This window comes from Cercospora kikuchii (genome assembly GCF_019650295.1).
Source record: "Cercospora kikuchii DNA, contig_00006, whole genome shotgun sequence".
Taxonomy (NCBI): Eukaryota; Fungi; Ascomycota; class Dothideomycetes; order Mycosphaerellales; family Mycosphaerellaceae; genus Cercospora; species Cercospora kikuchii.
The window spans coordinates 1,415,474-1,438,382 of NW_025408587.1; the positions used below are offsets into that span (position 1 = coordinate 1,415,474).

Genomic DNA, 22,909 nt, shown 5'->3' on the forward strand with positions numbered 1-22,909 from the left:
GAACTTCATCCATGATTTCCATCATTTCGCCCCGCTTCGTCTGCAATGACCGACCACCGACATGACAACTACATACCTCCTACAATTGCGACGGCATGAGCGCCTGATCGGACAGCCAGTACCCCCATTGATTCGAGAGTGCAGCACCAACCACTGGCGGCACTATCGGCTTCGTCCACGACGACCTGCACGTAGACAGTCATTTGAATGCCTTCGTCGATCCGTAAGCACTCGAGGCCCGAGCCAACATTTCGGATGATTTGCAAATGACAGAGATCTCGCAACAAGAAGGCGCCGTCACGGACGTCCCCTACCTGTGCGCCTGGGAGAAGCCCTCGTTGTGATGGACAGGACTCGGCTCAAACTCGTCCGGAAACAGCTTGACTTCGATATCTCCTGTTCATATGAGCATCACTATGAATCCGCACCGGCGCTGGCGCGTTCTACAGGGCTGATAGTCTACAGTAAGTAACACCGCTCTGTCTTGAACTCTAGACAAGGTATCGGAATCCCTTTCTCATGGCCTGGGCTTCGCCAGCATTCGCCCCCGACACCGCAGCCTCAACAGCTTCGCCCTGGTCAAGCTTCTTGTTGGCACGTACCAACACGACCCTCAATACAGCTGCCATGATGATCGACATCACCAAAGTTCCACAGTTCACCGAGAATGCGATGATGTACCTAGGTCCTCCAATATACATGTACGACGCGTAAATCTGCGACGCGTTCGACACGGCATTGATTGCCGCCAGTGCCGCTGCACGCTTTGCAGGAGGTCGTGGGATCGAATTCGAAATCCAGGATAGGATGATCACGTAAGATGAGTACACTGTAGGAAGCATTAACATCATTGCAACGTAGCGCGGAGCGACGGCGGTTGTGGCAGCCGCAAGAACAAAGGAGGCGATGCCGCCCAGCAGCGGAAGGCTAACGTGCAAGAACCGTTCTCCAGTTTTGTCGGCGTGTATGGCGGTTGCGAAAGCGCAGAAGACGGCGAGCACATATGGAGGAGCTGTGAGCAAGAGCGTATTGGTCTTGCTATAGCCGAGAGTCTGGACCACGGTGGGGAAGAAGTTTGTTACTGACGCCGCGGACACGACGCCGAGCAGCATGAGCATAAGTATCCAGACCTTGATGTCTTTGAGAGCAAGGATGAACCCATGGAAGAAGGACTGATCCTCACTGCTGGTCCAGTCGTCCACTCCGATGTCCTCTTGAAGTCGCCAAACTGCCAATTGCTTTTCCTCTTCGGTCAACCATTTCGTGGTCCTGGGGAAGTTGGGTAGGATGAAGAAGCAGATTACAGCAATCGCGACAGTGATGGCGCCCTCGATGACTGCATTCGGTCAGTGGTGAGCTTGACCTCCATTGCCAGACGAGCTTACTGAATAGCCACTTCCACGCTGGCAGACCCAGCTTCTGATCCATGCCATCAGTAATGCCGGCAGCAATCAGTCCAGCAAAGGCACCAGAAATCAGGGATCCGGAGTAAAGAATAGCCGAGCGGAAGGCCAACTCTTTCCTCGTATACCAGCAAGACAAGAAGAACAGACCTGATTTTCAGTCAGCTCTCACTCTACAATGAAGTGGATGGGCGATACTTGCAGCCAGGGAAGTAAACGGCTTCTACAAAACCGAGGAAAAATCGAATGACGACCAAGTCGGTGAAGTTTCTTGCAGCCGCTGTGCAAAGGGAAATGATGCCCCAGATGACCATTGCCCCTGGTAGGAACAGCGCCGGCTTGCCAACCTTGTTGAGAAATAAGTTGCTCGGAACTTGCATGAGAATGTACCTGCAAGTGACAATTAGTTGGTTTTGTAGTCGAGGCCTTACATATCCAATGCTCGCGTCTCAATGTGACTCGTACGTGCTCCTCGTGAAGCCGAAGGGTCGTGCTCCTGGGTTGTACTTACCCAACGAACAGAATGCTGACGCAGGTTTGGTATTGCGAATCAGTGAGTCCCAGGTCCTCTTCGAGACTAGGCGTTCCGGATATCCGCGCTGTGGCGATGTTGTTCCTGTCCAGATAGTTCAAGATGTACATGATGATCACTGGAGGCAGCAGTCTCGCATCAATCTTTCTGCGAAGCTTCTTCTCGCGTATTGCTCGTTCTTCTGGACTCATGGCTTGCACCAAAGGCGGTGGCACGAGACCACCAGGTTGCTTGTTGTCCACATCATCTGCTTCGTCCAGGTACTCGACAGCATTCGTCTTATCGGCCGCATCGCCAGATATCCTGTCGCTAGTCGTCTCGTGAGTGCTTCGCGCCATCTTGGACTGCTGTAGGGATGAAGAATGGAAGAGCGAGACAGAAAGACAAACATCGCCCGGGCTAAGAACCAGTATTGTAATGCATCGCACTTACTACCTGACTCCACCTCGCCATCGGCTCGACGACGACGACGACGCCGCCACGAGCGACCCCATGGGTCTATGGTGGGTGACACTGGTGAGTCTCCAGCTCGTTCCACTGGGGCTCCACCCGGAGAAGACGGGAAGGGTATAGATCCAATGATCACTCCATATCGCGACGTCGCATCAGGTTAAAACGTGGGTCCGATCAGTCACGGTTGCAGCGTTGACGCCGCTATATGCAAAGACAGTGACAAGTGAGCTTGCAAGGCTTTTTTCGTCTTCGGGCCTTCTTGATGCACGTTTGGCATTTTGCACCCGACGTGGAGCAACACAGCAGTTGGCCACCGGCAAGCCGGAAAGGGTAAGTCCGGACCACTGCCTGCCGAGATATGAGCGGAACACGGGCTCACGGACTTTCTGCAGAACGCGGAGCAATGATGTATATCAGAGAGTCAAGAACGATTGAAGAGAAGTGCGTACAGTCCCTAATGTTGTGAATGTTATCGTTACATTGAACTGATTGCTCAGCTTTTTGATCAGCTCACACGTGGAACAGACATGGATTTGAGCTGGGAGCGAGCAGTGTTTGGAACAACTTCTCGGAAATGGAAGACGGCTGTTAGAAAGCCAAGCTTTACACCGTATGTTGAAAGCTATCACTAATCACTGAGATAACTCGTGTAGCATGTGATGGGGCTCCGGTGGATATTCCCAACAGAAGCACGAATGCCTCGTGCACTCGTGGTCAATCAATGCTGATCCAAACCCGGCTCTCATCACTTGAGCAAGTCTCGCTACTCGAGACAGAGTTTGCAAGCGTTGCGACGCTGCTTGTACCATCATCTCGATCCTCTTCTGATTCTCATGCCAGTTCGAAGGACCCAAGTCAATTCCTGAGGCCACCGTGTGTGCTCCTCTGGTGCGTTCATTGCGTCAAACCGCGTGATCTCTGCTTGATCCAGCGAACTACGCTGGACGGAGATGTCAGAAAATCGGAAGCTGGGGGTTCACGTGCTCTCTGCGTTTCAATGGCAGGGCCATCAGTCGTACCAGCAAGAGTCGGTGCCAAGTCTGCCGATGCTCGATTCTTATCCTATCTTGTTTTCGACTTGGCGTGTTCAAGATCCCGAAGGCGCTTGTATTCTTTGTAATCTTCAACCTCGTCGGTCCATGGACGAGCTAGGACTGTCTCGAAGTCGATTTGGCCAGCGAGACGCCTAAGATTCACGATATATATTGTTTCGTTGGTTTTCTTGTCGAATTTCAAAGACCAACCGACGATCTTGTATCTGCAAAAAGATCACTTCAGCTTGGCGAACCACAATGTATTGGATTTGAGTCTTTTGTATAGGCACACTAGCTGTCGCCATAGCACGCACAGTCCTTCGTATCTCAGGCCTGCTCTCGGCCTCCACAGACTGTTCAGTCTATGGCTCCGCAGCACCCGAATAGGATGTCGAGATTCAGGGGAAGCTGCGGTTAAACGATAACGACCTGGATCGTTATTCCGGGCTCGGTATTGTATTGTCTGACCATCTGGTGAGAAAACTTCATCACTGCCAGCCATGACAATGGCATACGCAGCGTCGGCGTCAGACACAATTCTTCCTTCACTGCTTGCACTGTCGATAATACCATCGCGATGCGCGAAGAGTGCACTAATCCACCAACTGAACATAGTCAGCTTACATTTCCATCCAAGTTCTCATAGCTTCGAGACATACTCCCCAGGTTCAAATCCGAGGTGGCCGACTTTCCTTGCCACACTTGGGCTGAGACGAGCGCCAGGAGTCTTCAGCCATTTGACAATCAGCTTCTCCTTGTCCAAATCGCCTGGGGCACATACTCCATGCAGTCTTCCGCCCGGCTCATACAACAATGTGGCTTGCAAGTCTCCGAATCTGCTAGCGCAGATGTCCTTCAATGCATCACATTTTTCGACGAGCTTTTTCGGCCACCTGGTTGCCAGACTGGCAATAGTGCCGACTGCCAGATGTATGCGACTGTAAACGAGGTCGTCTCGACTAATACCCAATTCCAAGAGTGATCGGAGCAGCTCATCTATGGTCAAGAGATCATCTGACTGTAACACATCGGGTCCTTCGCGGGCGACTTGAGGATCGAGAATGTCGCGAATCCAGTGAGCTTGACTGCGAAGAAAGTCGCGGTTGAGGCCAGCTGAGTCGGTGGTGTCTGCTCTGTGAATGGACAGGGTTCCGTCATGAGGCGAAGTACTGTCTTTCTTGGCATTCCGGTTGAAAGTGCGACTGGGCCGTGGCGAGGCCATCACTCCGCTGCTCTAGAAAGAGATGCTGTAGAAAATGTTTCCGTCGTACTGGAACAGACGTGACCCGCCATCGGCAGTAGCATTTTGGCAGCCTGCGGAAAGCATGTCTTTGCACAAGGGAGGCGCGGAGGCTTCGTGGAAGTGGCCGGCAGCATGCTGTTCGCATGTGCTTGCTTGAAGACTGCGCATACGCGTGCTTTGGGCAATGCGTGCAGCCTGTTTTCTCCTTGCTCCTGACACAGATGCCCTCGTTACCGAATCAAGCCTGCTGCGGTTCTTGCGTGGTCTACCTCAACGATACTCACTCTACGGCCTGGAGCCAAACGCGCAGTCGGCGAGATGGTGTACGTCGCTACTCAGGCTTGCGTCACGATACCGGATCGCGAGGACACGCGTGAAGAGTGCAGTATGGAGGTAGCTGGCGGCACGACCAACTTCGGTGCATGGCGACAATCCACAATGCAAGTCGAGCTTATGGTGTTGGGCACATCGGAGCACTCACCTCGCCGATTCCGGAGGCTTCGGTTCCAATGACTTTGAATTTTGGCAGCCAAGTGGGGGGATCACAACAACATCACGCACAAAAGAACGTCAAGATGCCTACCTACAACATTGTCGTCTTCGGAGGTATGCATATGAAGAGCATCATTGCAAATACTGTTCTGTCCACTAATTAAAACATGCAGGTGACCACTGTGGTCCTGAAGTAAGCAGCTCCGAAAATCAGCTCAAGTCTGTATTGCTCACTATTGCCCACTAGGTCACAGCCGAAGCTCTGAAGGTATTCTTCCAATGCTCGCGAAATACACATGAATGTCGGTCTGATTATCGTCGCGTAGATCCTCGATGTTGTCGACAAGAGCAATGCCGATGTCCACTTCAACATTCAGGAGCATCCACTTGGCGGAGTATGGCATAAGCACATATTGCATGTACCTAGTTCGATTGCGCTGATCTCTTATAGGCCTCGATCGATGCACATGGCGAGCCACTGACCGATGCAGCACTCGCAGCTGCCAAAGCTGCTGATGCCGTGATCCTGGGTGCCATCGGTGGCCCCAAATGGGGGACCGGTAAGGTTCGCCCAGAGCAGGGAATCCTCAAGTTGCGAAAGGAGATGGGCACTTACGGCAACCTTCGACCATGCTTCTTCGCATCCGAATCTTTGGTCAAGTCTTCGCCCCTGAAAGAGGAAGTGTGCCGTGGCGTCAACTTCAACATCGTTCGTGAGCTCACTGGAGGCATCTATTTCGGCGACCGCACCGAGGACGATGGCTCTGGGTTTGCTCTTGACACTGAGCCATACTCACGTGCTGAGATTGAGCGTGTCACCCGTCTCGCAGCCCATCTTGCGCTCGCAGAGGACCCGCCTGCGCCAGTCTGGTCGCTCGACAAGGCCAACGTCATGGCCACAAGTCGATTGTGGCGCAAGACTGTGACAGAGGTCATGGAAAAGGAGTTTCCACAACTCAAGCTCGGGCATCACCTCATTGATTCTGCTGCTATGCTCATGGTCAAGAATCCACGAGCTCTGAACGGCGTCATCGTCACGAGCAACCTCTTCGGCGACATTATCAGCGACGAAGCATCAGTTATCCCGGGCTCTTTGGGCCTGCTTCCTAGTGCTAGTCTGACTGCTTCACCTGATGGAAAGAGCAAATGCAATGGCATCTACGAGCCTATTCACGGTAATATTCCAACCCACGGGTATTGCAAGGATCGTATCGCTGACTTTAACTAGGCTCTGCCCCAGACATCAGCGGCCAGGGAATCGTCAATCCAGTCGCCATGCTGCTTTCCTTGGGTATGATGTTCAAGTACTCTCTGCAGCAACCAGGTCTGGCGCAGAAGATCGACGAAGCCGTGCGAAATGTCATCGAGAGTGGTGTGAAGACCAAGGATATCGGTGGATCTTCCAAGACCTCTGAAGTTGGTGACGCTGTCGCGAAAGAGCTTACTGCCTTGCTCAAGTAAAGTCAGTTGGCCGCGACTTCACTTTGCTTGAGCTAAATGCTACCGGAAAAACTTGTCAAGATACTAGTAGCCTTGAAGGCCTTTGGTCTACGCCTTCACGTAGGATGCAGCTGATGACTATACGAGGTTGATTGGCCACGGATAGAGCGAAAGCCGCATTCACATGCTGCATCACTCGCAATGAATCGAACATTTAGCCCACTCGACATCGTGGTATAGTGCAGCCTTCAATTCTTCAAGGTTCGCTGTCATGATATGCGGCAAGCCGTATTGTTGCTGCCGCGATGCTCGGTCTTGAATCTCTACCGTTTGCAGAGACTATGCAGTCTATCAGCAGCCGAACGAAGAAGAAACAGAAAATAGGAAGTATATGTACAGGCTTTTGTATGCTTCTGTTGCCTAATCGTTGTTGTGATGATCGTGTCAACCAAAGCCCTTCTGTGGCGCTGATGACTCTTCAGGATCTGGCTTGGCGTGCTCTACTTCCTCACGCCGCCTCGACTTCATGAGTTCTATGTCAACTCACTGCCGTGTCGGGCTGTCTTCATCTGTTACCTTCTTGTTGGTACTGTGAATTTAGTACTACGATGCTCCCTTACATGCCACACAGGTATTTGACACCGCCGAGCTCCGATGCTGAAGCCGGAAGTGATGCTAACGAAGATTTGAAGCTGTGCCAAACCGGCAACGAAAATCTTACACTGGCCGAGTTGACGACGCAGCGCCCACTTGCGACCGTTTCGCTCTTTCCGCGCTCGCCGCCAGGCAGCGATATCAGTCACGATGCCCAGGAAGGTGCCGAAGGACGGCCCTTTGGCCGAGCAGCTGGACAACCTGTCGCTCACGGATCAGCCACCCGAGAGCAATACAGCTACAGAACAGGGCAGCGCTATGCAGGAGACTGGCCCGACTGTCGACAGCAGTACACCAGCTACACGCCGCTATCCACTTCGGTCGCGCACCCGACCTACAGACTCGACTGGAACCAGCACAACAAGTATGGTTCATTCATTCCGCAGCCGCTATTCAGCTACTCACACTCCGCAGGCAAAGTCACAGCGCCTCAAGTGAGCAGCAAACTCAGCGCCACAGCCACAGCTTTCGCGCCCTCTCAGCAAACGCAGTCAGTACATCTCCCTGTTCTTGACAGGTTTCGGCGCATTGACAAAAACTTCAGATACAACACTAAGACATGTGACACTGTTTCCACGCCTGCAAACTCGGAAAAGCCAAAGAAGCTCAGCAAGAAACAAAGAGCAGCTGCTAGAGCCCGCGAACAAGCTGGCACACAAACCTATACACTGCCTGTTGCTGCCCCCAATCAATTGCGGCAAACAACCTTGTTGGGATTCATCAAGAAAGTTCCGCACGAAACCTCTGAAGCTCCTAAGCCAAAGCGACGCTACAGCGGTGCACCTCGACTGCATGTGATGGAACGACCAAAGCCGACGCAGCTGTACATGCAGCTGGCTTCCCAGCCACCAAAGCAACTGTCTGCCCCACGAGCTCTTCTCGTCGTCGTAGACCTCAACGGCACCCTCCTGAAGCGAACCAAACACTCTGGAAGCAACAAATCCAAACTTCGTCCGCACATCAACGACTTCCTGGACTACATCCTCGCCAACCACAAACTCATGATCTGGTCCTCCGCTCGACCCGAGAACGTGGAAGTCATGTGCGCCAAGCTCTTCACTCCTGAGCAACGCGAGAAGCTCGTCGCAATCTGGGCACGGGACCGTCTCCGCCTCACACTAGAAGCTTACAATGCGAAAGTACAAGTCTACAAGCAACTATCCTGGATCTGGAAAGACAAGTCCATCCAGACAGCCCACCCAATCAAGTCTGAAATATGGTCTCAAGCGAATACTGTGCTCATCGATGACAGCATCGCCAAAGCTGCAAGTGAGCCATACAATCTGATAGAAGTGGAGGAATTCGAGGCGAGTAATCAACAACTCGAGTCCGATACTTATCTGCTGGAAGCCAAGGCATATCTTCAGGCTTTGAGCCTTCAGGCCGATGTCAGCGCGTACATGAGAGCTCGACCTTTCAAGCACAGTGCAGCGCCACAGGTCAATAGTCTGGACTCGGAGAAGACTTCACAGACCACAATTGCACCCCATCACATTTTGTTCAATGAATGAATGAAACCCCTCCATTTCACTCCCCGCCATAATTGAAGGCTGGGCTGAGTCTTTGTTGACAGAAACGGGTTGCTTGTCATGCATAGACATGAGTTGCGGTAAATAGTCAAACCCGCAACGCAAATCGATGAACATAACATTCCGTTCCATTTCATTCCATTCCTAATCCGTATGCATCTGCGCATCCGTGCTGATATCTATGCGTCGTCATCAACGACGACAAAAAAGCACATCTGTCCGCGACTACCACTCCAAGCCACGGCTTCAATCATCAGTCAATCAACACATTAAAACAGCTCCTCCTCAATCTGCTGCAAATTCAACAATCTGCAAGTCTGGCCCTCGCAAATCTGCACCATCTCTCTCGTCTCATTCAAATCTTTCACGAGTTCATTCCTACTCCTGAGCCATTCACTATTAGCCCCTCCTCCAATTCTCAAAACCGAATAATTAGGTCGGACTTTCTCCCTCGCATTCTTCAAAACAGCTCGAGCAGCTTCCCCATCGCCTACGACCATGACGCTCTTAGCGCCGAGTCTAGTGGCCACGACGCTGGATAAGATCCCAGAGAAGAGGCCAGGGTGCTGTTCTATTTCTACTTCGAAACAAGCGACGGTTCTGCGTGCCATCTTTGTGTAGTTCTCGTCGTTGAGAACTGAACCGAGACGGAACAAATTGCTCGCACTGACACCGTTCACGCTCGGCTCGGCATTGTCCATGGCGTCTTTTGTTCTGATGAGGATGTCGGGTTGGTTTGCTGGAGTAGAGAAGAATCCGTACTTGACATCATCCCAGAACAGCTTGTTCTGAGTTAATTGCAAAGTATCGGCAAACTTCAGAAAGTTGCTGTCAAAGGTGGTTTCGTACAGGTCCAGCAGTCCAGAAATGAAGAAGGCATAGTCGTCTGCAAATCCTTGAGTTTCTCCTGGACCTTCGCGGTAGACTCTGCGGAGAAGGCCATTTTGTGGATCGAAGAGATGTTTCTCGATACATGATGCGGCTTTCTTCGCTGCCGAGAGCCAGGTCGCTGATGCTTCAGGAGAAGTTTCCTGCAGTGCAGCGCTCGCTCGAGCAAGTCCGCCGATAGCCAGTCCGTTCCATGAAGTCACAATCTTGTCGTCAAGTGCTGGTCGTGGACGATGTTCGTCGCGATAAGCGAGCAATTTCTTTCTTCCACTTTCGATAGTCTGCTTCACCACCTCCTCAGTGAGACTGAGCTCTTTAGCCAAGTCGACGATCTTGTGTGACACGCATAAGGTGTTCTGCTTTACCAATTCACCTTGAGCATCGTGCCGGCGATCGACATTACCCTCTTCCTTCACATTCCAATATTTGGCACAAACATTGAGTTCATCTTCGCTAAGCACTTTCTTGAACTCCTCCATTGTCCAAACGTAGAAAGCACCTTCGCTCTTGTGAGTTGCATCAGCACTGGGTAGTGAGTCGGCGTCTTCGGCAGAGTGGATTCCCCCAAGCTCAGATTGCATAGGCGGGCTGGTGAGATAGGTAGCGATGTCGTGGACTGTGTCGAGAAACAGTGGCGACTTGGTCAAGAGGTATGCATCGAGGTAGACTGGAAGTAGTTGAGCGTTGTCGTAAAGCATTTTTTCGAAATGAGGAAGACTCCAGTCTCGCGTTACGCTGTAACGTGCAAAGCCGTGGCCAATCTGGTCCTTGATCCCTCCTTTGGCCATCTTCTCCAAGCTCTTGAGGGCCATACCACGAGCTTCAACGCATTCTTCCTCGCCCACAATTTCACGTACTGTAGCAGGGTATGATGCTACTCGCAAGAGGGGTCTGAGGTGCACTGGCGTGGGGAATTTGGGCGCGCTCCCAAAGCCACCGTGCTTATCGTCATATCGCATTTTGTAGTGTTGGAATGCATCATCCAGCAAGTCCAATTCCAGCTCATCGTGGTCGTCCGTACGATGACCATCTTTCCCGCCAATGCTTCCCTCCTGTGCGAATTCCCTCAATTGTCTTGTAATCTCTTTTGCACTCTGTCTGCATCTGTCCTCCTGCTCCCTCCAAGCTGTCGAGACCTTCAAGAGAATGTCCTCAAAGCTTGCTCCAGCTTGCTTAGCTCTTTCACTCTTTGGTCCAGGCCAGTAAGTTCCTCCAAAGATCGGCTCGAGGTCTGGCGTGACGAAAACGTTCAAGGGCCAACCGCCGCCGCCATTAGTGGCCTGGAGGAAGTCCATGTACTGCCTGTCAATGTCTGGTCGCTCTTCGCGATCGATCTTGACAGGGATAAATTGCTCGTTTAGTAGCTGGGCGATTCGAGGGTCGTCGAAGGACTCATGGGCCATGACATGGCTAACGGTCTGGGATCAGCTTGTATCCCAGATCAGAGCTCTGGGAAAAGGCGAGCTTACCACCAATGACAAGCACTATAGCCAATGCTCACGAAGAGCAAGCGGTTTGTGGTTTTGGCCAGCTCCAATGTCTGAGGTGTCCATAGCTGCCAGGCCGTCGGGTTGTCGGCATGTGAGCGAACATATGGAGACTTGCTCTCATTGCAGCAATTCTTGAGCGATACGCGGTTGTTCGCGTCGGACATGGTCGTAAATTTGGTCTTCTGGGGGTTGACTACTAGCTGTCTATGTCCATTGAGCGCGGTCAGTTGCAACTGCTCGATATTCGGCAACGAAAACGTGAAAGGGCGAGGGCGAGAGGAAGGAGCGCGGAAAGCTGGCTGAGCCGATAGCAACCGCCGAGACGTGCGAGATGGCAGTCGTCGCGCCGTGACTTGCATAGAAGATATTACGTAGAGTGATGGAGGGCTATCACCTCTTATTGCGTGTCGCACAGGAAAAAAAAGTCAAAATGGGCTCCCCACCATTGCGCAGGTCAAGGACGAAGTTTTTGCATCGGAATCCCTCCGACGCCACCCAAAGAAATACACACGAGCGATGATTGCGTCGGGAGGGGCAGAGCCTCAGGGACTTGTATCCAAGCAGCAGATAAGCTGGATAAAGGCCGACTGTCGGCCGGTTGTCGCTTGTCTCGTTTTGCGCTGAGGTCGAGAATGTGGGACACGGATAACGGCTACCGGCGAGGCCCGTTGCAAATGCACAACATCTTCTCTTCTCGTACGCACGAGCACACAAGAGTCGTCGGTTGACAACGACCGAGCACGTTGCCGTGAAGGAACAGCGCGGAGTGAACGGTGCGGTCTCTATATTCGCGCACAGCACGTGCGCTGCCGGCGTAGTCAGCAAAAACGAATTTCAAGCCATCTAATTAAACGCTGCGCATATAGGGATCTGCCTGCGCCAGCCGGCTAGCCTGCTGTTCTGCAATTTCCAATACGAGCGAATGTGCAGCCTAACCGCGACGAATGAGGACTCGCAATCTGTGGAAAAACGTGGCCATGGTTGGAGTGGTTGCTAATCGTTAACCATTCTCATTGGGGCATGATAGTCATTTCGAATCAAAGTCTGCTGTGCCATCAAGCCGTCCGTCTCCTAGGAGTCAAGCAAACTATGCACAAAGAAGTAGAAGTGAAAGTGTCAAAGCCACCAGCCCATCAGGCTGTCTTTCGTGTATTGTCTGTCCAGCGTATGCTTAAATGCGTGCATTTTGTCCGGTGTACATGGTCGTGACTGCTGAACAGGTCCTGCCTGATGTGCTGTGGTTTCAAGCAATTGCAAAAGGTCAATTCCGACACTCAAAAAAACAAAAGAACGCCACACCGATGCACGCATTTCCTAGTGACCGTCGCCTTCAGTCGTAAGTCCTGTTGTTGCGGCTAGGGAAGTCCGTGTCTTCTGGTGATGGTGTCTAGTAACCGGCCAGGTTCTTCACAGCGTCGGCGGCGGCGTCCCAGTAGGCAGTTGGCTCTTTGCCTCCAGGGTTGACGTTCTCGCTGTACTTGCCGGCATAGTTGCCTAAATATCATGTTAGCATGATCCACATTTTCACTCAATTCACAACCCACCTGGGCCTCTGTAGTTGCAGACGGTGAAGTATGGCTGGACGCCGCTGCCGGTGTTTCCAAGAGTGCCACAGTCATCAGATGTTGCGCATCCGACTTCAGTGGTTCCGCACCACACGATCTGGGAGAAATGACCCCAAACGTGGAAGTTGCTCATGTCTGGCTCCGACTGGTAGCCGCCGGTAGCCAAGGAGTAGGCTGGCTCCTCGGCGTTGTAGAACAAATCGGTGATGACAGCCGAGATGTTGTCACGGGAAACACCTGCAGCAATGTTCTGGCCGTAGCCGCCACCGTCCATCTCGCTATCAAATGTTAGTCATTTCAGCTCCGCAAGTGAAGGCAGCCCTGCAATTGCCACGTACGTGTTGTGCTCGTAGACACATGTGTTGGCGATCTTCTGCGCAGTGGCAGCAAGCTCCTCGGACCAGACGAGTGCCGGAGCCGAGTGGTTGGCACGGTGGATGTTGTGGTGGTACAGGCAAACATCTGGGTACGAGCCGCTCGCTGGGCCGGATGGAGTGCTTGGAGCTGGAGTCTCAGGCTCAGGCGCAGGCTCGTAAGTGGGAGGAGTGTAGGCAGGAGGAGCAGCCTCTTCAGTCGTGGTCACAGGCTTCTTGCTCTTGTGGCCGTAGTGGGTCGGCTTGCTCTCGGGGGTGTAGGCTGGAGGCTGACCGCCGGCAGTGACGGTGACGATCTCGGTCTTGTACACAACATCGTAGGCAGTCTGGACGTCGACCTGAGGGGCGCCGTAGCCAGCTGGAGCCTGGGCAGGCACAGCAAGAGCACCAGCGGCGAAAGCCGCGCTGATGAGAGTAGAGCGCATAGTGGATTGTTGGGCTGGGGATCACGGATCCGTACGACTGGGTTTTTTGATGAGCTGATAGATTGCGGTCAGCGCGGGCATTTCGAGAACATGGCGAATGGTGTTTGGCAGAAGACGAGAACAGGCAAGAACGCCCATACAATGCGCCGCCGTTGGGGGCGATGGCAAGATCGCATTCACGCGGGCATTGCATTGTACGGCGGAAGGAGGTATCGGTCGCGGCGATGCATGTCGCGGAAGGCGGACTCACTTGAAGGCTGGTCCTCACAGAGGTCGTGGGCGGAAGTGACAGTGTTTGTGCGACTGTGAGCGCGTGTGATGATGTTGCAAATGAGCGTGAGGGCAGAGCTGGCTGCGTGGTGCTGAGTGTGAACGACTGTGGTAGAAGAGCGCAAAGCTTCGTGTGCCAGGGGCGGGCGGATGGTTTTGAGCAGGGCGGCCAGCGGCGACGACGCTTCTCCTGTCTGCAAGCGCACGGGTACCTGAGACGCGCACGGATGTCGAAACCTTGTTCCTTCGTGCTCTAAGCTCAAACGCGGTAAGCCTCTAGCGGGACGACGAACTGTCGCAGTCACCCGCCAGCGCGCAATTCAATTATCGGAGGCGCTGTGGGGTCAGCCAACAGCACGACGAGAAGGCCGGTCCAAGACGTGCTAATAATCTGCCAGTCGCGCCCACTCCGGGTTTGCCTCTCACACGCTCGCGCCGCCCAGCAAGCGCGCTGCGGAGGGATGTCGTCGTGATGCAGGAAGCGTTTCACGGTCGGGCGCCGGACTTTGGGTGAGCTGCAACAAACGATGGGAGTGTGTGTTGGGCACACTGCTGCGCATCAAGAGAAGCCGTCGTAGTCAATCGATCGGCCGTCATCTCCTTGCATCGCTTCCCTCGGCTCAGCAACAGGCGTGGAATGCGCTCGACCTTATTCCAACGACGTCTCGACCGTTCATCGTGCGCTGTCCGTGGATTGGCAATCCATGCGTATTGAGAGTCTCGACCGCCTCGTCGAGCGTTATGCTGCACGTCCTGTTCGACGATCTCCCCGACCGCCGTCTGTAATCACGAAGCAGCATGTTTCGAAACGAGGCTCAAATTGGCGCTAATGTAGGTCCCAAAGCCTTCCGTTCGCCGAAATCCTCTGCAGAACATGGGTCTTCCTGCAACCACGAACCCACCATCACGACCGTGATGCCGGCTCCTGCATTACATATGATCACGCGTGCCCACAAGGCTGATGATGCCGCCAACTCGGAGTGCAGTCGGTTCCACCACTGCGTGCAGACCTTTCTCTCTGACGTGTCCCTGCTGTCGCACGTTGCCGAGGAGCAGCAGGAGCAGGAGATTAGCGCGACAACCGTTGTGCACTTGGCCAAACGAGCCACGCAGCTGGGCACTCAGCGCTCGTGCGCCATGACTGGCCACTAGCCGTGCTAAGAGGCATAATACGACACCAAGTCCTATTCGGTGGAGATGGGCGGTGATCCTTGCTTGGATCATAGGCGCCATGCTGTGTGCCGACTCCCATGTGCGCCATGCAAATTGTAAAACACACGACCAGCGGAGAAGGACCCCTCCAACCGGTGCGCGGCAAGACGTCTGCTTTCAAGACTGCAGTTGGTGGGCAATAGAGACCGATCTGCGAATGTCGAAACCAACGACCCGATCACCGTCTGACGACTTCCTGCTGCATGACGTTTTGACAAGCAAGACTCTGCCTCGACACTGCATCACCCCTGGGCGGAGCGTCGCAAGTCTGCCGGTGTTCCCACGAAGTTGCGAGCCTAGGCGCCGGTCTCACGATTTAAAGTCGCAGCAATATCTCGCTGCCTACGCCCGCACGCCACAACACAGGGTGGTCAAGCATGCTTGCAGGAGGCGGACTCTGCAAGGCCGTTCACGTGTCAGTGAACCGCGGACAGATACTTCCATTTGTTTGCGGGTTTGCGTAGCAATTGCTCCACCACCACCCAACGGCCTCGAAAACCTACGACAGATCGACAGACCAACAGCTGTGGGCAGGAAGATCACCACCAACGCCAAGCAGCATCCCTGCATCCTCTTATACGCTCCCCAACAACAGAGCCACACTACAGGCTCATCATGGCTGACAGAGGTATTGTGTAACAGAATGCGCCTGGTGCAAACGTCCGTCCCGTCTACATGCCACATGAACGCTTCATCCGCAGCGTCAAATCAACGGCACTGCTGTACGATAATTCTTTGCAAGGTCTAGATTGAGCAACATTGGGCGAGATCGCACGCACAGGCCAAAATGACAAGCCCTGCCAACTGCTATAGTATTCCCCTGACCCAAGATCATCGGACCCTCATCGACTTGTTAGGATGTTTCACTGTCGTTTCCACGACGCGCAGTTGGCTGAAGTTGTACTGTAGCCACATGGCAGATCGCATCCACTGACGTTCCGAAGTGTAGGATACACTGTCGCTGAGATGGTAGAAATAAGCACGATTCCAAGGCGGCTGTAACAGTGTCGCAATCAGCACAATGTTGGCTTTCAACATGTCGTGCACTGCCTGAGATCAATTTAGAAGTTTGGCAATCACCGGAAGTTGCACATGCAGGCGACCACGCCATGCGTTGTGCTGCTTGAACACGCCCCGTCATGCCCGTGAGCAGTCCGCTCGAACGCTGTGTGACGGTGGCATTGGGCAGACTAAGAAGGTAACAACATAGTACACAATCGTTGCAAAACTACTCCAACATCGTCACTTCTGATCTGCTATCCAACCTAGCATCTCAAAGATCAGAAGCCCATAGATAGTCCCGAGCTGACGTTTGCGATGTAGATGTGCCTAAGCGCGTTTACTCTCATGTCCTGGCTTTCCCGCCAACACAGTCTGCGAGCATGACGCAGTCTTCGGGAAGTCTTTTCAGCAGTCCACCATGCAGCCACGCGCTGATGCGCCAGCATCCACTCCTGCCTCGCTGCTCAGCCGCGGCGCAATGGTGACCGGCTGATAGGTCTCTCAGTCTTTCTGGTCTGGTGATTCACACGTACTGCGCGTCTCCCGATGGGCCACCAAATATACGTCAAACAAGCAATTCCTCCATTTTCGAAAAACCTGATCAAAGCCCCACTTTGCTCAAGCGGTTAGTCGGAGGCTAGCCAGCTCCTGGTCCATCTGGCGGATTGTAAGAGCCGTAGCGACACTTATTTGAACCAAACGTCCGAAATTGGGGAGGGTCCAGCCAGCTGGGGTAGCTTGAACGCACAATGCACCTCGTGTTCCAGCAGGTTCAACGAAAGCATGCGTTGTCTGCAAAGCTTGCTCTGTCTCGACTCAGGTGTCCAGGTCGCTCGATGGTGGCCTTTCCGTAACGGTCACACTACCGAGGTGCTTGTGTTCTGACGATGTCTCGTTGCCGTACAAATGTAGATGAGCCTTCGCCATGGATTTTGGAAGCGGATCACTACCTGGAAAGCGGTCCTCGCGCATATCAGCGCCAATGTCGGCATTCCTGGCTGCTCGAGCTATTGTTGAGAAGTTGCCTGTGTAAGATGCTCCTGTGCGACAGATAGCGATGATACCGATGATCACATTCAGCACTGTAACGCCTATGGCAATCCCATACGCTAGCCAAAGCTTGTCGGTAGCATAGCTGTACACGTTACCGTACAGACCGTAGGTGACGTTGACTCGTTGCGGCGCAAGCGGGCTTGATTCGTTGTACGTCAGTCTGTTAGAGCTTGCCATAGACAGGCTGATGTTGAAATATAATTCGGTGACCATCTCTTCAAATGAGCGTGCTGTTTCCTGCTCTCTTACGGGCATCATGCTGAGAGCTTGATCATAACTTAGTCCTAGACTCAGCCACGTGGTCAGCATATACTCTGGAAAAGTCTTCCCGACGTCTCCACAGTATCCAAAAGTTCGGACGAACAATATTTGGTACCGTGTCTGGACAGATGGGTGGAAACGTATGGTTTTCTGTCCATGTGTACTCACCAGAAGTTGTATTGGTGATTTCCGAAACCGTTGGCTGGTTGACATAGAGGGCTGCTAGCTCACGCGATTGGGATAGGACAGTGGTGAAAACATTAGTCGTAGAGTCCTCGAGTTTCTTTTCGAGGCTTGTGTCCAGCTTCGCTTGATTGCGTTTATCGCCCAAAGTGTTTGCAGCACCTAATAAGAAGGAGTGCGCGGCTTGTTGGATGGCAGAGAATGACATGAGCCGCATGGTCTCTTTCGCGCCTTCAGTAATATTGTTCGCGTCGAGTTCGACGTCAGAAAACCCTTCGACTGACATGACCAAAGGCCAGGCGTCAGGTGCCTCGACTTGTAGCATAGTCGTGTTCGTCGCAATGGCCGGAGGATCTCTCGCAGCGAGCACTTGGATATTTTGATCCTGGCTCACACCACTATACGTAAAATTAAGATCGTACGTCGTCGGCACTATTTTGCAGCGGAGCAAGGTAGCGTCTTCGAAGTACCAGTCCATCAAGGTCATGTTCACGCCGTTGTATGTGATGATATCGGACGTGTTGACCCCGTAGCCGAATGTCTTTTCAGCCAATACTTGCCGTGGGAACAGACCAAAGAACATATCAGTGCCCACACCCATGAAATATGGAGATTCCCCAGTAGTCTGGAGCTCCCAAATCTTCGTGCGCAAGGTCTGCTTGAACGGAAGAGGTGACGTGTCGTTCGAGTAAGCGGTCCAGCCCATATAAGTAAACATTTTCTCGACGAAGTTTCCCGCTGGCGACCTCCAGCTGGCTATAGCAACGACCAACTGTACATTCTCTTTGATCGCCTGGCGTAGTTCACCCTGTATCTCCTCGCAAGCGAGCCGAGGAGCATCAAAGCTCACTGCCCACGATGCATTTGTGTCAGGAGGGGCGATCGAAAGTATGGATCCAGCTGCTGCGGTGGCAGCAGCAATACGCGTGACCTCTTCCACTTGACCTTTGAGCTGCAGTATGTGTCGTGTTGGCTGGTACTCGCTCAATCGGAGGTCGCTGAATGCCAAGCTGTTGAAGGCCGGTTGTGGTACAAATTCCGATCGTACAGGAGACGGGTATGTCCGATCGAAGACGACAGACAACGCAGCGGGTGAGATGATGGCTGCTATGGGCAACAACCAACAAGTCAACGCCACAAGCGTCAAGAGCGGATATCTCCAGTAGCTGGCTACGCACCCCAAACTCCACAAGTCTCCCAACCCTGCGAACCAGTTGTCCAGGACTTCCAATTTGAAGGCCTTTCTGTTCAAAGCACCGAACAATAGCTGGATGTAGGCAGTGCTGCAGGCCAGAATCAGGGACGCTTTCACAACGAATGCGAACGCCGTGCCTACAGCGATGTTGATCTGTTGCTGTGTTGTCGACCAGCCCACCACTTTTATTGGTTCTGAGGAGACGGCAGCTCCTGCAAGAGAAGCATAAAAGGCATGATGTCCAATTGCCAGCGCTACTCCAGCCAGCAGAGAGGAAACCATAACGGCCGGTGCACGCCAGTGAAAGGGAAAGGTTCCACGGTAGCCATTATTGCGAGATTGTTTCATACTCGGTCACACCTCCCGTATATCCAGACAAATCCAACGAATGGCCAGTATGTTCTGCAGTCAGCAACAACAAAAAAGGAAACGAGTGTATCAGGATCGAGCATGGTGGAACAGGACAGCAAGCATAGTATATACCTGCCACTCAAAAACCTTCTGTCCAAGGATACTGCAGCTCTGGGCGGCTAAGATTCAGATAGGCGCCTGCTGTGCCTCTTGCTTGCATGGAGTGGGGGCAACGGGAGTACTCTGGCTCTGCGCTGGCTTGTCATGTTGCAGAATTTCTGGAGACTCCAGACGCGATGCTGCGCTCAGGCGAGATGAGAATCGGCGACCTTTGTGAGGCGGAGAAAGAGTGGTATGGGATGTGCTGTGGCCACGCGACGGCATGAGAGCTGCGGTATGACAGCGCACTGCGGACGACGTCTTCCGCGTCGTGGTTCAAAGCGAGAATGCATTGACGTGTTCTCTTACAGAGCATGCTGTTCACTCATGAGGTTTGCGCCACGCGGGTGATACCAGGCACATGTTGGTGATGCTGCCGCCGTCGCGAGCTCTGGGAGTCAAAAGTGGGAAAGTGAGGTGGGTCTCGCCGAAAGCTGCTTCGCATTGGCTGAAAGTAACATCCGTGCGGCACGCGAAGACATTCAGAGCACATGCAAGACATGAACAGCGATCTATCGAACAAGATGTGGGAGCACAACTGGGGTAACTGACCTACTTACAGGCCTGACGTAACGCTGGGCGGCATCGTATGCATTCGCCCGTGGTATCATAAGCACTCTCCGCTATCCTTTTCCTGCCACAACGCCGCGCTCTCGTTGATGACCTCCGAGGCCCTACCCATGCAAACTCTCTACCCGGACATGACCTGCTGAAGAGCCGCCTTTCCTTGTGCATCGAGCTTCTCGTTGACGAACTGTCCGATGCGACCATTGTGTTTCTTGTCTGCTTCTCGAAGTGTGGTGCCTACCCAGGCCTTCACGTCTTGCACCTCCGGCCAAGGGTCTTGAGAGGGTCGCTTGCATGTATTGAGCTGTGTGAAAGCCGCTCCAAAGCCCAGTTCATCGACATCACGATCTTCAATCACGTTGTCATCCGCGGCGGGAGGCAAAGGTGGGTTGATGAGGAGCTTCAACAATGCCTCACAGGTGATTGTCCAGCCGCGTTTGGCGTATCTCTCCACGAACGCCTGGCTGTCAGCGAGTGTCCGCGTCAGCGACAGACAAGCTGTCTTGCGATCGAATGGCCTGCTGAGTTTCTGCGTATCGGGAAGGATTATGCCAGTGTAGAGAGGCGTGAAGGCATTTGCCTGCACGGCATCGGCCTTTGCGATGAAGAAATCAGCGCCGAGACCTTGGTCACTAAGTGCGGATACCAGATGGTAGAAACGCACGAAGCGGAGGGTGAATTGCTCGGTCTTTGTGTTTGTGAGACGATGAAACATGAGCTGCAAGATCGTAGGCCAGTAGTTCTCTAGCGCGCTGGGCGGGAAGCTCTTGACTACCATCTCGATGATGTCCATGGCGTATCCCTCGTATGCCTTGCTGGCCACAAGCTTCTGGAAAACCAAGAGGACAGCCTCAGTCTGCCCAGCAGTGGCGATCTGCTGAGCGCCGCGAGGTACGATTTCGAGGAGCAGCCGCGTCAAGGCAGGAACGTTGCCTTTGCTGTCCCACATGCTAGGTGTGAGGATGGGTCCCACGAGTTGTTGAAAATTGGGCGAGATCGTCCCTGAGGGATTGCTCGCAACGATCTGAGCATACAGCTGGAATATGTAGGGTGTAAACTCTTCCACTGATGATTGCAGTACTTCCATGAACACGGGGAACAAGGTGTTCTCGATCTTCTCCGGCTGAACTGGGCCAGCAAATCGAATGGTAGCTCCCAAAGATTCGAAGTGGTAATAGCAGAATCCTGGGTTTGATGGATTGTGCCGAATGACTTCGGTGATGTTGACGAGATTTGTCAGGACCAGGTCCAGGATTTGCACAAGACCGTCGCGGATCACGATCAAGACTCGCATTACACACTTCATCAGAAATTCATTCTCCTGAACCTTCTCAGGTTTGGAATCTTTGGTGATGAGGGTGAAAAGGTGTTGCAGTAGGTCCTTGGCCAGTGGGAGGATGCTATCTCGTGGAATGATTGGTTGCCGCTGATCATTTGTGAGATAGAGGGCGCGGTCGACTGCCACGGCAGCATACGTGTAGACCACGTAGTTCGACGAGTTCAGGTGCTGCACGAGAAGTGGAAACGCCGCTTGCCACTGTTCTGCCGAGAGGATGCTGCGGAAGATGTACAAGTATTTTATAGCATCAACCTTTAGCAATGGCTGTGCATTGGCGTTTGTCAGGTCTTCTGCCACATTGGTCTGAAAGAAGCTGATCACGTCCGTGTTGGGGTTGACGCTCAAGACACCTTTGGCGGCTGTTGCTGCACCCTTCGCCGCGATGGAGGAGAAAAGGTGCACGGCAGTATCCTTCGACTTCCAGTTCGCTTCGCGATCTTTTGAGTACTCAGCGAGAAAGTGGTTGATGTATTGTGTGACCACATCTGTCACAGGCTTCTCGAATTGTTCTTGCAGCTTCCGCAGGAAGTTGGTCGCAGCTCTGCGCCTCGTATCTTCGTCTGAACCTTCCAGATCTCTGCGAATGTATTCAATTGGCTCATCTTCGAAGGTTTCGATGTCCGACTCTCGCAGAGACAGGTTCGGAATCACGACCTTCTCCGTCACTTGTCCGAGCACATCGGCATTGTTGAAGCTCTGCGCATGCTCTGGAATGCTAGCGATTGTAGTCAGAAATTCTAGCGCTCTGCTGACCACGAGATCGTACTTGGCTTCTGGTCCGATGTTTGTCAAGAACGTCCAAGATGTTTCGATAAATTGTGGTACGTGTGGCTTGAACTCATCGTCGTACTTCCGAGTGTACAAATTCAGAACCTTGAAGACACCTGCTCTTACGTATTCCAGCGGACCAGCTTCAGACTCATCATCAGTGTTCAGCGCGGCGTTCTCGTAGGTCAAATATTTGTGCAGCAGGCCAGATACGGCAGGAAGGGACTCTTCGAATTGTGGAGGCATATCGTGGGTCGATAGATCGTAGACCAGCTTGAGAATAAGATCAAGGGTCGCGTAGTGTGCTTTGAGCACTGCCGGGTTGCTTTGATTTTGTGTGATTTGTCTGTCGGTGTTCTCCCAGAGCTGGAGGAAGGGTGCCGCGAATTTGGAGAGAACATGGTTGATCTCGGTGTACAGGTCGTCGGAGCGGTAAAGTGGCTCCCATCGCTTGAAGATAGAATGAGCCACCTGTAGTACACCATTGTTGACGATAGCATTATCTGGGGTCAGTCTCGACACCAGATCATCCACGAGTGTGTTCCACCGCTCCCAGAAGTCACTGTCTGCGATGACGCTGATAGCATCACCCAGCTGTGCTTGGATATTTGGAGGCACTCGTACCATGAGCCCAATGAGCTCGCTCTTGATTGTGTTCACCTCATTGTCGGGGAGCTTGTGTGTTCCGTTCTCGTCCACCCAATTTCGCTTCACAAAGTTTTTGAACAACAGAGCGCTGGAGAGTCGGATGTTGAGTTCGAAGGAGTCTGTGGCAACGATTTGGAGGAGTGAGAGTGAGAAGCCAGGCTTTGCCTCCTCAGCCTTGAGTGATGCTTCGGCTGTGGAGAGGAGGTGGTCAGTGGATTTGTGCATAGGCCGTGTAAGAAGCTAGTATATGCGTACCTTGAGCTCGCTGCGAGGGGTTCAGACTGGCCTTGAGCAGATCTGCCACGCCCTGCAGTGACACAGCCATTGTGCGCGAGACGGTGCTGTGAGTATGGCGTGCAGGTCGGAGTGTGGACAAGTG

The 22,909-nt window shown here is 53.0% G+C and overlaps 8 protein-coding genes across 8 annotated transcripts; 2 read left to right on the forward strand and 6 right to left on the reverse strand.

The window, feature by feature from the left end:
• Positions 1–491: 491 nt before the first annotated feature.
• Positions 492–2,273, reverse strand: CKM354_000947100 (uncharacterized protein; the record flags this gene model as incomplete). The annotated part of the gene is made up of 4 exons (XM_044804895.1): positions 492–1,336; positions 1,386–1,553; positions 1,606–1,793; positions 1,915–2,273. The coding sequence occupies 4 exons, from the start codon at positions 2,271–2,273 to the stop codon at positions 492–494; spliced, it is 1,560 nt and encodes a 519-aa protein (XP_044660830.1).
• A 1,177-nt stretch (positions 2,274–3,450) lies between these two features.
• CKM354_000947200 (uncharacterized protein) lies at positions 3,451–4,644 on the reverse strand (the record flags this gene model as incomplete). Its single annotated transcript, XM_044804896.1, has 3 exons — positions 3,451–3,646; positions 3,737–4,027; positions 4,082–4,644. 3 exons carry the CDS (start codon positions 4,642–4,644, stop codon positions 3,451–3,453), a joined length of 1,050 nt encoding a protein of 349 aa, XP_044660831.1.
• A 596-nt stretch (positions 4,645–5,240) lies between these two features.
• Positions 5,241–6,618, forward strand: CKM354_000947300 (3-isopropylmalate dehydrogenase; the record flags this gene model as incomplete). The annotated part of the gene is made up of 6 exons (XM_044804897.1): positions 5,241–5,271; positions 5,331–5,350; positions 5,405–5,425; positions 5,484–5,552; positions 5,609–6,332; positions 6,386–6,618. The coding sequence occupies 6 exons, from the start codon at positions 5,241–5,243 to the stop codon at positions 6,616–6,618; spliced, it is 1,098 nt and encodes a 365-aa protein (XP_044660832.1).
• A 783-nt stretch (positions 6,619–7,401) lies between these two features.
• CKM354_000947400 (uncharacterized protein) lies at positions 7,402–8,762 on the forward strand (the record flags this gene model as incomplete). Its single annotated transcript, XM_044804898.1, has 3 exons — positions 7,402–7,615; positions 7,666–7,741; positions 7,796–8,762. The coding sequence occupies 3 exons, from the start codon at positions 7,402–7,404 to the stop codon at positions 8,760–8,762; spliced, it is 1,257 nt and encodes a 418-aa protein (XP_044660833.1).
• Positions 8,763–9,049: 287 nt separating this feature from the next.
• Positions 9,050–11,322, reverse strand: CKM354_000947500 (uncharacterized protein; the record flags this gene model as incomplete). Its single annotated transcript, XM_044804899.1, has 2 exons — positions 9,050–11,078; positions 11,138–11,322. 2 exons carry the CDS (start codon positions 11,320–11,322, stop codon positions 9,050–9,052), a joined length of 2,214 nt encoding a protein of 737 aa, XP_044660834.1.
• A 1,223-nt stretch (positions 11,323–12,545) lies between these two features.
• Positions 12,546–13,522, reverse strand: CKM354_000947600 (uncharacterized protein; the record flags this gene model as incomplete). Its single annotated transcript, XM_044804900.1, has 3 exons — positions 12,546–12,652; positions 12,703–13,001; positions 13,062–13,522. 3 exons carry the CDS (start codon positions 13,520–13,522, stop codon positions 12,546–12,548), a joined length of 867 nt encoding a protein of 288 aa, XP_044660835.1.
• Positions 13,523–16,822: 3,300 nt separating this feature from the next.
• On the reverse strand, positions 16,823–19,046 carry CKM354_000947700 (uncharacterized protein; the record flags this gene model as incomplete). The annotated part of the gene is made up of 2 exons (XM_044804901.1): positions 16,823–17,343; positions 17,489–19,046. The coding sequence occupies 2 exons, from the start codon at positions 19,044–19,046 to the stop codon at positions 16,823–16,825; spliced, it is 2,079 nt and encodes a 692-aa protein (XP_044660836.1).
• An 853-nt stretch (positions 19,047–19,899) lies between these two features.
• On the reverse strand, positions 19,900–22,855 carry CKM354_000947800 (importin-alpha export receptor; the record flags this gene model as incomplete). The annotated part of the gene is made up of 2 exons (XM_044804902.1): positions 19,900–22,721; positions 22,786–22,855. 2 exons carry the CDS (start codon positions 22,853–22,855, stop codon positions 19,900–19,902), a joined length of 2,892 nt encoding a protein of 963 aa, XP_044660837.1.
• Positions 22,856–22,909: the final 54 nt, after the last annotated feature.